Below are 13,332 nucleotides of genomic sequence, written 5' to 3'. Positions count from 1 at the left end.
TCGTGTTCCTTTCCGGCTGACTAGACCCCGTGTTGCGTATTGCTGCCTTTTGCAGGTCGGAGTGCAGATTGCACATTTCTAACAAAAAGGGGAAGCATTTAAATTGTCTATTTAAATTGTGCACTATCTAACCCTACACCCATTCCACTACTTTGGCCCTAAACGATACTACACCAGGCCGTTGGACTGGAAAAGTGGAACCCCTTCTCTCAAAACTCCCTGTAGATCTCCTGCACTAAAATTTCTCTGCTGCTGCAACTACCACATGTATCTTCTGTGATTTCCGCTCCACCAGTGCAGTGCAGTTGATCACCATAGCTATAAACACAAAAAATGTAACCTTACTTAAACAAATCTTCTCAGGATCTCTTTCTTCGGACCTACTCACTGGGGGGCTCCCCAGTCGAATCCCTCACCCTTGGGCTCCCAGTCGAATCCCTCACCGGGGGGCTCCCCAGTTGAATCCCTCACCCTTGGGCTATCCTCTTCTGTCCTTACTGCCTCAGTATATGAAACCTTCATCCTCATCGGTCATTGCTCATCCATATATTTCTATGTACATATTCTTATTCCATCCCTTTACTTAGAGTTGTGTGTTTTAGGTAGTTGTTGTGGAATTGTTAGATTTACTTGTTGATATTGCTTCACTGTCGGAACTAGAAGCACAAGCATTTCGCTACACTCGCAATACCATCTGCTAACCACGTGTATGTGACCAATGAAATGTTATTTGATTTGCTTCCACATGTCCTTGGCACCTAAAGCACCGTACCGAATATAACAGTCTTAGACCGTTTCATCAAAATGAAAGAGAGGACGATGGCACATATTCACCATGTTTTTTTCTACTCGCTCGCACACACACACACACACACACACACACACACACACACACACACACACACACACACACACACACACACACACACACACACACACACACACACAGAGAAATCAGTACCATGGACAGCCACATCATATTTAGCTTACGTTGATTGGACTAAATTGTTTCTGATATCTTTTAGTTGTTACTGTATTAGACTAAGCATAGGTGATTTGATTATGTTTGTAAGGTTCTGTGTTTATTTTCTTAGTCAACCTTGTGTTCTGTTTCGTTGTGTTCTGGAACGTAGCCCCTGTCTTTCATTTTTGTTCATTGATTTCACCTGTTCGTTACTCACCTGGTCTCATCAGCTCCTTATTTAGTTCAGTTCATTCTGTGTTGAAGTTGAAATGGTGCTGGAGTAGTGGAGGAAACTAATTTTTTTGACGACGACTTGCGGTAAAACTCTGTGGTTCTAAATCAAGTTGTTTTGAAGTCTGAAAAATGTCAGAAACATTAACTTGCTTGACCCCTGCTGTAGGTCATGTAACTGTTTGTTACATGTAATATTTGCTTTGTGGACTTCCCCAGACAGATGTTGCTCTCCGGTTTTGTGATGAAACAAAGGTGTGGTTGAATTTATTCTGCCACTGTGTCTTATTGTCTCAGCCTTAGACCTATATATCACGGTGTCAAGGCATATGAACTAACAGGTTATAGAGCAAACAACCCAATTATCACGACACAGATTGTAATATGGCTTTTTTCCCCCTGAATTTTATTTATTTTATTTCATCTTTATTTAACCAGGTAGGCCAGTTGAGAACAAGTTCTCATTTACAACTGCGACCTGGCCAAGATAAAGCAAAGCAGTGAGACACAAACAACACAGAGTTACACATGGAATAACAAACATACAGTCAATAATACAATATACTTGGCTTCCCCACTGATTTTACCCACGCACCGCTACTGCTTTTAACACAAATCGTATTTGTCAAATGCTTCAGAAACAGGTGTAGACTAACAGTGACATACTTGCTTACAGGCCCTTCCCAACAATGCAGAGAGAAAAATAATAACAAGAGGAATAAATACACAATAAGTAACAATACTTATAAACACATGGTGTACAAGTACTGAGTCAATGTGCAGGGGTACCAGGTAATAACATGGCTATAAACACAGTGTACCAGTACTGAGTCAATGTGGCGTAGCAGTCAAACGTCTTTTTGTCCTTGTCGTGTCCGTGTATATATCTTTTTTCTTAGCATATCTTTTTCATATTTTTCCTAAACCTCAACTTCAATATATTCTCCTGCAACCCGCCTCACCCAATGTGGTGTGGATCTGCTATTTTCTAAAGTATTTTTCTTTACTTTCGAACCGGAATTCCCCAATAGAAGCTAGCCAGCTAACTAGCTACTAGCTACTAGTCAGCTTACCACTGCAAGCAGTCATCAGCTAACCTCTAGCTCGGAAATCTCTTGCCAGTTTGCACAACGCGATTCAAACCAGAGCCTACCGGACTTATTTGCTCTCCATATCCCCAGATTCCTACCGCAAGCTCTGAACCTATTAACCTGGATCATCGCAGCTAGCTAGCTGCAATCCGAGTGGCTACTCCTGGCTAACGTCTCTGTCCCGAAGCAAGCACCAATTAGCCTGGAGCTAGCCCATGCTAGACCCATCTCCCGGCTAGCTGAAGAGGTCCATCAGCCACTCTTTGGGCTACAATACCTATTTTGCCGATTGGCCTGGACCCCTTTTACTACACGAAGCCCTGCTAATCCATCACGACTGGACTATCGACGTAATCTGCCTGGGGGTTCTTTTTTCAACAGGCCCCTCCGTCACGCCGTCCCCTGAATGCCCATCTGCTAGCCTGCTAGCCGTGGCCCGCTAGCTGTCTAGAGCACATCGGACTGTTAGCTGAATAGGTCCATCGGCCAATTTCTTGGGCCACTATACCTATTTTGCCAATTGGACTGAACACCTTTACTACACGGAACCCTACTAATCCTCCACGGCTGGTCTGCCGACGGAACCGTACGAGGAGGCTAGGCACGAGGAGGCTACAACAGACTTTTCCCGTCGCGACATCCCTCTAAGGCCCTTCTGCTAGCTTGCTAGCCCCGGCCCGCTAGCTGTCTGAATCGCCATGTCTCCAGCCAGCTTAACTACTCACTGGACCCCTATGATCACTCGGCTACGCATGCCTCTCCCTAATGTCAATATGCCTTGTCCATTGCTGTTCTAGTTAGTGATTATTGTCTTATTTCACTGTAGAGCCTCTAGCCCTGCTCAATATGCCTTAGCTAACCCTTCAGTTCCCCCTGCCACACATGCGGTGACATCACCTAGTTTAAATGATGTTTCTAGAGACAATATCTCTCTAATCGCCATTCTATGCCTAGGTTTACCTCCACTGTATTCACATCCTACCATACCATATTTAAAAAAAAAAGTTCAGTAATAGACCATGTGATTCTAGGGCTTGCAAGTAAGCATTTCACTGTAAGGTCTACACATGTTGTATTTGGTGCATGTGGCAAATAACATTTGATTTGATATTGCGAGGGTTGTTTATGCAATGCGCTGTCTGTGCTTCGGTATGTTGTCTAGAAAAGTGGATCCTCGTGATTTTATTTTCCTTCATATCTAGATCACAAAGGCCTAATGAAATACTTCAAATGATAGGCTTAACCGCTTCTTTTTCTCTCTCTCTCTCTGTGTGTACGTGGTGACTTAAAGAAGAATAAAGTTAAGGCCTTAAACATCTACCTGAATTTCTGTCGCTGTCCTTTTTGAAAGTGCTGAATGAAGGCCTACCCCATCGCAGCTCGTTTGCTTGAACTTGTTGATACTAAGAAAAAACATTATGAACTTACTGAACATTAATGTAATAAATGTTTGTGTATGGTTCAAAAGTCTAAACTCATGTTGGCGTTCGTTATTATTGAAGGACAATGCTGTTCTTATCGAGTTTACACAAATCTACAAGGAGTCAGTAGAAACCACATTTGTTTAATCAAGTCAGCCATATCAGCTATGGTTTTAAAAAAGTCAGTAAGTGAGGCTGAATAAATTGTATCGATGCCAGACGAGGGTCCACTGATAGCCAGGTGTAGCAGTGGTAAGGATTCACTCCGTGGTGCTGTAAAGAAAGCTCCACTGTTGGGACAGCTTTATGTAGGCCTTAACAGTTTGTGGGCACCGTTTGCCACCGTTATAGCGCAATTAATGTATTGTTTAGTGATGTGTAGTGGCTTTGCTGGCATGCATCTAAAAAAAAAATGGGTGAGTTTGCCCCATCAAGATTTATATGATAAAATTGCCACTGCAAAAATTGACGTTCATCATCTTTTACAGTGGCAATTTTAGCATATAAATCTTGATGGGGCAAACTCACCCATTTTTGATTCATGCTTATTATATGATATAATGACAACTTACACTGCTATAAATGCAAGGACAGAAAAGTAAATGTTTTATTTTATGTTTTATGTCACATGATTTTGGACAAATCCATCAAGACACCAACCATGATAAAAGGTTAAACATAGTTTTTAAATCACCAAGTACATTTTATTGACTGTAGTTATAATCTCCCCTTTATATCTTAATGTAATGACATGAAAACAAAATGGCTGATTATTATCAATAACTTATCAGCAGCTGTAACAAGTTGTCCAGTGTAGGAAATCCTCATGGGTACCCTAGTTCATGAAGACCCTTTCGCACTATGATAATGTCGCCCATGACGATAATGCCCACTACGATAATGTCGCCCATGATTGTTTCAGTACATGACATTATTACCAGACCATGGGGTAGTCACTCTGTCTTCTGTCTTGCTTTAGTTTTTCTGAAACAGAAAGTACATGTTTTAACTGAGACTATAATGAAGAGTGCCATTACGGAGAGCAGGGCAGCTGTCACGTCCAGACAGTGGTACTGATACCAGCTCAGGTTATGGGACTCCACTCTCAGGTGCTTGGCCCCCTTGTTGCGCATCACAAACTCAATCCAGAACACCGCTGTATCCAATGGCTTCATTGGCTGGTCGTGGTGGAGACTGGAAAGCCTCATCACGTTTTCTTTGTACCTGGTGAAAGAGATATTAGTTATTTTGTCTTAAAGTATCCAGTCTGTTTATGCCATCACACCAAACTCATTGTCATATTAAGCTTTGATCTGGGATCAGGGAAATCGGGGAGTGGACTTTGAATCTGTCTCCGTCGGTTCGTACATCAGACAGAACTGGCCCAATTTTTACAAAATTTGGGTGAATGATGTGTCTTGACATAGAGATCCGGCATTTACAAAATTACCCTGATAGGCCCAAGGGGGGCACTATAGTAATATCTCTGCTGATCCTACAGCTATTGTGAGCAGTAATCATGTGCCTATGAATCCGATGTATACTGTTATCACTGAGGCGGTGTGCCCTAGGAGGAAGTCCACTGTGTGCAGCTCACCCTGCACTAAAATAAATAACATGAGCATATCTACTTCTGATAAGCTTCCCAGTAAAGCAATGAAAACAAGTAAGCATCCCAGAAGAAAAGTGCTCAAAATATCCCACGTCAACATATGTAGCGTAAGAAACAAGGTTTATGAAATCAATCATTTGCTAGTAACAGATGACATTCATACATCTCTGAAACTCACTTAGATAATACCTTTGATGATACAGTGGTAGCAATAAAAGGTTATAACATTTCCATAAAATACAGAAATGCCAATAGTGGAGGTGTTGCTGTTTATATGCAGAACCACATTCCTGTAAAGATTAGAGAGGATCTCATGTTAAATACTGTTGAAGTAATATGGCTACAGGTTCATCTGCCTCACCTAAAGCCCATTCTGGTGGGAAGCTGCTATAGACCACCAATTGCTAACAGTCAGTATCTGGATAACATGTATGAAATGCTTGATAATGTACTGTATGTGATATCAACAGAGAGGTATATTTCCTGGGGTGATTTAAATATTGATCAAGCTTTCATCAAGCTGCCCACTCAGGAAAAAGCTTCAAACTGTAACCAGTGCCTGCAACCTGGTTCAGGTTATCAGTCAACCTACCAGGGTAGTTACAAACAGCACAGGAATGAAATCATCAACATGTATTGATCACATATTTACTAATGCTGCAGAAATGTGCTTTAAAGCAGTATCCAAATCCATAGGATCTAGTGATCACAACATAGTAGCCATATCTAGGAAAACGTTCGAAATTTCCATATTAGGCTGGGCCTAATATAGTGTATAAGAGGTCATAGGAATCCCTACAAAACGGATTGTATGTTGTTGATATAAAGAATGTTTGTTGGTCTGTGGTTTGTAATGACGAGCAAACAGACGCTGCACTTGACACATTTATGAAATTGCTTATTCCAGTTACTAATAAGCATGCACCCACTAAGAAAATAACTGTTAAAAACTGTTAAATCCCCTGTGGATTGATGAGGAATTGAAAAATGGTATGGTTGAGAGGGATGAGACAAAAGGAATGGCAAATAAGTCTGGCTGCACAACCGATTGGCCAACGTACCGCAAATTGAGAAATCATGTGACTAAACTGAATAAAAACAAGAAGAAACTACACTATGAAACGAAGATAAATTACATAAAGAATGACAGTAAAAAAGCTTTGGAGCACCTTCAATGAAATTTTGGGCAAAAAGGCAAACTCAGCTCCATCGTTCATTGAATCAGTTGGTTCATTCATCACAAAAAACTACTGATATTGCTAACTACTTTTTCATTGGCAAGATTAGAAAACTTAGACATGACATGCCAGCAGCAAACGCTGACACTACACATCCAAGTATATCTGTCCAAATTATAAAAGACAAGATTTGTACTTTTGAATTCCGTAAAGTCAGTGTGGAAAAGGTGAAAAAAGTATTATATTGTCGTCTATCAACAATGATAAGCTACCAGGGTCTGACAACTTGGATGGCAAATTACTGAGGATAATAGCGGACGATTTTGCCACTCCTATTTGCCATATTTTCAAATAAGCCTACTAGAGAGTGTGTGCCCTCAGGCCTGGAGGGAAGCTAAAGTCATTCCGCTACCTAAGAATAGTAAAGCCCCATTTACTGGCTCAAATAGCCGACCAATCAGCCTGTTACCAAACCTTAGTAAACTTTTGAAAAAAATGGTGTTTGACCAGATACAATGCTATTTTACAGTAAACAAATTGACAACAGGAGAGAAATTGATAATAAAAAGATTGTGGGGTCTGTTTTGTTAGACTTCAGTGTAGCTTTGGACAATATCGATCATAGTTTGCTCCTGGAAAAACGTATATGTTATGGCTTTACACCCCCTGCTATATTGTGGATAAAGAGTTACCTGTCTAACAGAACACAGAGGGTGTTCTTTAATGGAAGCCTCTCCAACATAATCCAGGTAGAATCAGGAATTCCCCAGGGCAGCTGTCTAGGCCCCTTACTTTTTTCAATCTTTACTAACGACATGCTTTGAGTAAAGCCAGTGTGTCTATGTATGCGGATGACTCAACACTATACACGTCAGCTACTACAGCGACTGAAATGACTGCAACACCTAACAAAAAGCTGCAGTTAATTTCAGAGTGGGTGGCATGGAATAAGTTAGCCCTAAATATTTCTAAAACTAAAGCATTGTATTTGGGACAAATCATTCACTAAACCCTAAACCTCAATCTTGTAATAAATAATGTGAAAATAAATTGAGCAAGTTGAGGTGACTAAACTGCTTGGAGTCACCCTGGATTGTAAACTGTCATGGTCAAAACATATTGAATCAACAGTAGCTAAGATGGGGAGAAGTCTGTCCATAATAAAGCATTGCTCTACCTTCTTAACAACACTATCAACAAGGCAGGTCCTACAGGCCCTAGTGTTGTCACACCTGGACTACTGTTCAGTCGTTTGGTCAGGTGCCACAAAAAGGGAACAGGGCAGCACGGCTCGCCCTTGGATGTACACAGAGAGCTAATATTAATAATATGCACGTCAATCTCTCCTGGCTCAAGGTGGAGGAGAGATTGACTTCATCACTACTTGTATTTATGAGAGGTATTGACATGTTGAATGCACCGAGCTGTCTGGATAAACTCCTGCCACAAGCTCGGACACCAATGCATACCCCACAAGACATCAACAAGAGGTCTCTTCACAGTCCCCAAGTCCAGAACAGACTATGGGAGGCGCACAGTACTACATAGAGCCATGACTACACGGAACTCTATTCCACATCAAGTAACTGATGCAAGCAGTAACATTAGATTAAAAACGTGATAAAAATACACCTTATGGAACAGCGGGACTGTGAAGCAACACAAACATAGGCACAGACACACACACACACGATAACATGGATTTTGTATTGTAGGTACAGTATGTGGTAGTGGTGGAGTACGGGCCTGAGGGCACACAGTGTGTTGTGAAATCTGTGAATGTATTCTAATGTTTTTAAAATGGTATAAAATAGCTTCATTTTGTATCCATAATAAATACAAATAGTAATCAACTGAAATTTCCCAAAGGGGGGGGGGGGGCTGCATCATCCGTGGGGGACGACATGTTCACTGTTGCTTTGTTTTAGTGTTGGTCAGGACGTGAGCTAAGTGGGCATTCTATGTTGTGTGTCTAGTTTTCCCGTTTCTGTGTTTGGCCTGATATGGTTCTCAATCAGAGGCAGCTGTCGATCGTTGTCCCTGATTGGGAACCATATTTAGGTAGCCTGTTTTGTCTTTTGGTTTGTGGGTGTTTGTCTTCCGTGTCAGTGTTTGTCGCCACACGGTACTGTTTCGTTTGTTCACTTCGTTTATTGTTTTGTTCCAGTGTTCAGTGTTGTTTATTAGAAAGACATGAACACTTACCCCGCTGCGCTTTGGTCCGATCCTTCTTCCACCACAGACGATCGTTACATGAGGCATGACAGAACAACTAAAACGTGATCATTTCCTCCCTGACTTTTTAATACAGTAATGTCCAAAAAATACCTCACTGACACGGGTTATTGGCTTTGAAATAAGCCAATCAGCAAGTGAGGAAACCAATCGTAGAGAATAGTTTTGTTTCGTTTGGTCAAATCTGCAAAAGGACTTACGATGGATCATTGATCACAGAGTTGAGTCCTTCCGTCAGATCTTTGGATGTCATCTTGTTGAAGTCCATGATGACAGCCGCTCCTTTGGTCTTCATGTGCATGATGTTGACTGACTGGTCAGAGAACAGAGGGATACCCACCATAGGAACTCCATGGTAGATGGCTTCATAGAGTCCGTTGGTTCCACCGTGAGTGATGAAGGCTTTGGTCTTCGGATGACCTTTTGGGATACACAACACAACGACAGAGAGAGAACAGGGTTGTAAGGGTCAAAGACTGTGTGGGACCTACAGGGCCCATGTTCATAAAACGTTTCAGAGAAGGAGTGCTGATCTAGGATCAGTTTTGACTTTTAGTTCATAATGAATGGACAGGGGGGGACCAATCCCTAGGTTGAAGATACCCAGGTTAGGACGAGTCTCGGGACCAATCCCTAGGTTGACGATACCCAGGTTAGGACGAGTCTCGGGACCAATCCCTAGGTTGAAGATACCCAGGTTAGGACGAGTCTCGGGACCAATCCCTAGGTTGAAGATACCCAGGTTAGGACGAGTCTCGGGACCAATCCCTAGGTTGACGATACCCAGGTTAGGACAAGTCTCGGGACCAATCCCTAGGTTGAAGATACCCAGGTTAGGACAAGTCTCGGGACCAATCCCTAGTTGACGATACCCAGGTTAGGACGAGTCTCGGGACCAATCCCTAGGTTGAAGATACCCAGGTTAGGACAAGTCTCGGGACCAATCCCTAGTTGACGATACCCAGGTTAGGACAAGTCTCGGGACCAATCCCTAGGTTGAAGATACCCAGGTTAGGACAAGTCTCGGGACCAATGTTGCTGTTAGATCATTTCTGGTCCAATTGTTTAAAATTTTTCCTCAGTTATACATTTTAGTCATTTAGCAGATGCTCTAATCCAGACGCGACTTACAATTAGTGCACTTGTCTTAAGATAGCTAAATGAGTCAACAACACATCACAGTTGTATGAAAATAGCTATGGGATATTAGAATGGTCATCTTATTGACCTTTGTTATCTTCAACCTGATCCTAGATCAGCACTACCGTAGGCCAAGGAATATTAAGATAGACAAGTTATTACCTAGTAAGTCATTCTGTGGAATCCACTCATAAACTCTTGTGTTGGGAGCCAGAGTCTCTGGTTTCTCCCCACTGTATCTCCACAGCACCTAAAACAGGAATAAGAATCTGCAATGAAACACAGTACTCATAACCAGAAGCTATGGTTTTCTGAAGGGGCCCCGATGGCCAAATTCATCAACACCGCTGAATGAATTCTGTGTAAAAACAACAACAAAAAAACCCAGTAGGCTATCTTGTATATTTGTATCCCACAAAAGGATCAGATTGAGGGGACATATGTTCTCCCTGCTTAGTTTCAATGGGCAACTTATAACATCCAAGGCAGAGTCCCAAATGTCTCTCTATTTCGATATTCCGTATATAGTGCACTACTTTTGACCAGAGCCCTAAGTAGTGCTCTAAATAGGGCGTAGTGCACATAAACAGGGCCATTTTGGAACAGAAGCTTGAAACAAACAGAACCAGACTCACCTTCTGCGGTATCTGTCCCAATGCAGTGGCTACGGTGTTTCCTCTCTCTGTAGTCATGTTCTTGACCATGGAGCCCAGTGAAAACACTACGATGCCGTCATCTCCTGAACTCTGCACAAACTCCTCCATGGCCTGATAACCAACAACGACACAGTCCCAGTGTCTCAATGGTACCAAATATTAATGATGGGATTCAATGATAATCAACCTTCATGCCTGACCGTTACAGTATCTTGTTAGACAGTTGACGGACTGTCTACGTCCGTAATGGTGCCCTAGCGCACTACTAGAGGGGAATTTGGGTGCCGTTTCGGGCATCGGCAATCAGCACTGCTTGTAAAATAACGTTTAAAAGCAAAAGCCTTACCTCTGAAAGTGGCTTTGCAGGTTTGCAGTGAAGTCCTCCCACAAATTTGAAGTTTGGCAGGAAAGGTCGAGGATACTCAATGTCCCAGTATGTTCGTATCAACCAGATGTCAGCCTTCCCCATCATCTCACAGAACCTAGTCGGACTTCCTGATACATGTAGAGAATAGAATCAGAACCTTCATTCACCAAGGAGATGTACGTATACCCAGAATTTACACAGTCTACATACATTATATATACAGTATTGACTATATGTAAATTCCTCTGCCTATATTCTCTCTGTATATTTTGTATAGAGACACAGTACTGCTAAATAAATTGCCTTGTCCACAAAACATGTAACTGTAGCGAGAGCCAGTTTCCCAGACACAAAATACTTTTTGTCTTGGACTAAAAAGCCTTTTTAATTGGACATTCTCCATTTAGCATGCATGAGTCCAGGGCCAGTATCCATCAAAGCATCTCAGATGTAGGAGTGCTAATCTAGGATCAGTTCAGCTTTTTAGATTATTTTGTAAAAACAGGGGGGACCTAATCCTTCAGCGCTCCTACTTCGAGACACTTTGTGGTTACGAACCCAGGTCTTCATCTGTCCAGTGTCCAGTAACTCAATTATGTTATTTATAGATTATTTGGACATGAAGCGTGACAATGCTATTATAGGTACCATTTACTTACTTGCAAAAGATAGCATTTGAAACAGTGGCCAGATAAACAAAACCAAAGTGGACATCTAACAGGGTGAGGAAACCCATATGTCGTGTTGTAATTTGGGTGAATTAGCTATTTAACATTGAAGGGGAAGGAGATAATTCCTGTAGCAGGAACAGCACCATCTAGTGGTCATAGCCTGGTTATATCAGGATGTAGGAAAGACTGAGGAAAGACTCTTTATGCATCGCAAATGGCACCCTATTCCCTACATAGTGCATCCTATTCCCTACATAGTGCACGGTCTGGTCTAAAGTAGTGCACTATATGGGAATAGGGTACCATTTGGGACGTAGACAGAATTCTGATCAACTTACCCTTTATCTCACTGTACAAAGTGTCCATGGTCGTTAGTAAGTGTACATTCATAAAGATATCCCAAAATGTATACTCAACAAAATTGTGAACCTGCTCAAAGAAACTCATTTTGTCTGTATACGGCAATTCCGGGGAAGGGACGTAAGAGGAGGGTGCTGGCATCTGTGCACATTGCCTCTCAAATACCATGCCAAATGAGAACCTCAGGGAGAAAATCAGAGGCAAGTCAAGAGCGTCCGCGATTAAGTCACTGCACGGCAACACCGGATCAGAAAGGAGCGTGTCAAACTTGGACTGTCTCAGTGACTCCAGAAGCTCTTCCTTATTGAACATAGACTTACACATGTTGACCGTTAGAACATTCATTTTCTGCATGAAGTTTCTGATCCACAGCCCCAGCTGCAGCATGGACACGTTCTGAGACTCGTTCATCCACCACTTTATGAAGTCATCATTGAGAGCATGCCAGTCTTGTTTTTCATCGGGTACATCGTAAACCTTGAAGCCAAACCTCTCTGGCCTGGAGAAGTTGATGGACGGCGAGGCGGTGAACACCATTACTGTAACACTATGGTTCCTCTCCACTAGCTCCTCCAGGATCACTCGCATGTTGAGCCAGTGACTATACTCTCCGGGAAAGACCAGCACGTTACCACCCTGTGTGCCCAGACACCCGCAGAGCAGGAGGGCCACCAACAGCAGCATCCTCACAGAAACCATCCTGGGGAGTAGACTAGACAGTAGCCTCTGACACCCAGACTTCTGACACCCAGCCTCTGACACCCAGACTTCCGAGTCAACGAGATGAGGTTTGGAAGGATGCCACCCCCCCTAGTCTTAGTAGATAGAGACCGGAGTGGAGGTTGATGCTTTCAAGGCAGCCACATTCACCCAAGAGAGGAATAAGCGAAAAAGCCACAAAGCTTTAAAAAAAACAAAAAAACAGCAGGGTTTGACCTCTAATACGTTCGACAACACTAAAAGAGGGAGTATTCAGTGCAGTTTCAAAGCCTATTGGTCAGATGATGATATGATAATTAACGGTTGTGTGACTCCTGAAACTTGAGCCAACTCTTTTTTCAATGAGGTAAAAGTGCATGTGAACAAAACAAACACATACCTTGCTGTGAGAAGAGCTTGAATTTCACAGTATTTCCACAAAAGGTAGAGACACTTCTGTTTCTGTTCAGATCTTGGCCCTGGTTTCCCAAAAGCATCTTATTAATGCTGAAAGTTCATCCTAATAAGAAGATAACCAACGGAAAACATACGGGGTCTGTAAAATGTATATTGGTTCAGAACTTTTGTGAAATAGCACAGTTACAAATAGAAATCAAACTGGAGGGACATCAGAAATAGAGGAAGGACTAAAAACAAACAAAATATAACTATTGTAAAATAGATCGTATCTGTAAAATGTGTATAAT

At 42.2% G+C, this 13,332-nt stretch overlaps 1 protein-coding gene across 1 annotated transcript; it reads right to left on the bottom strand.

The window, feature by feature from the left end:
* Window positions 1-4,286: 4,286 nt before the first annotated feature.
* Window positions 4,287-12,828, bottom strand: LOC120042624 (UDP-glucuronosyltransferase 2A3-like). The gene is made up of 6 exons (XM_038987442.1): window positions 11,905-12,828; window positions 10,875-11,023; window positions 10,508-10,639; window positions 10,035-10,122; window positions 8,933-9,152; window positions 4,287-4,931 (listed from the first exon to the last, which is right to left on the bottom strand). Exons 1-6 carry the CDS (start codon window positions 12,623-12,625, stop codon window positions 4,661-4,663), a joined length of 1,581 nt encoding a protein of 526 aa, XP_038843370.1. The 5' UTR covers window positions 12,626-12,828; the 3' UTR covers window positions 4,287-4,660.
* Window positions 12,829-13,332: the final 504 nt, after the last annotated feature.

The sequence above is a fragment of the Salvelinus namaycush genome, unplaced genomic scaffold (genome assembly GCF_016432855.1).
Source record: "Salvelinus namaycush isolate Seneca unplaced genomic scaffold, SaNama_1.0 Scaffold73, whole genome shotgun sequence".
Lineage (NCBI taxonomy): Eukaryota > Metazoa > Chordata > Actinopteri > Salmoniformes > Salmonidae > Salvelinus > Salvelinus namaycush.
The sequence above is the reverse complement of the archived record's forward strand: the minus strand, read 5'-3'. Positions and strand labels throughout refer to the sequence as shown.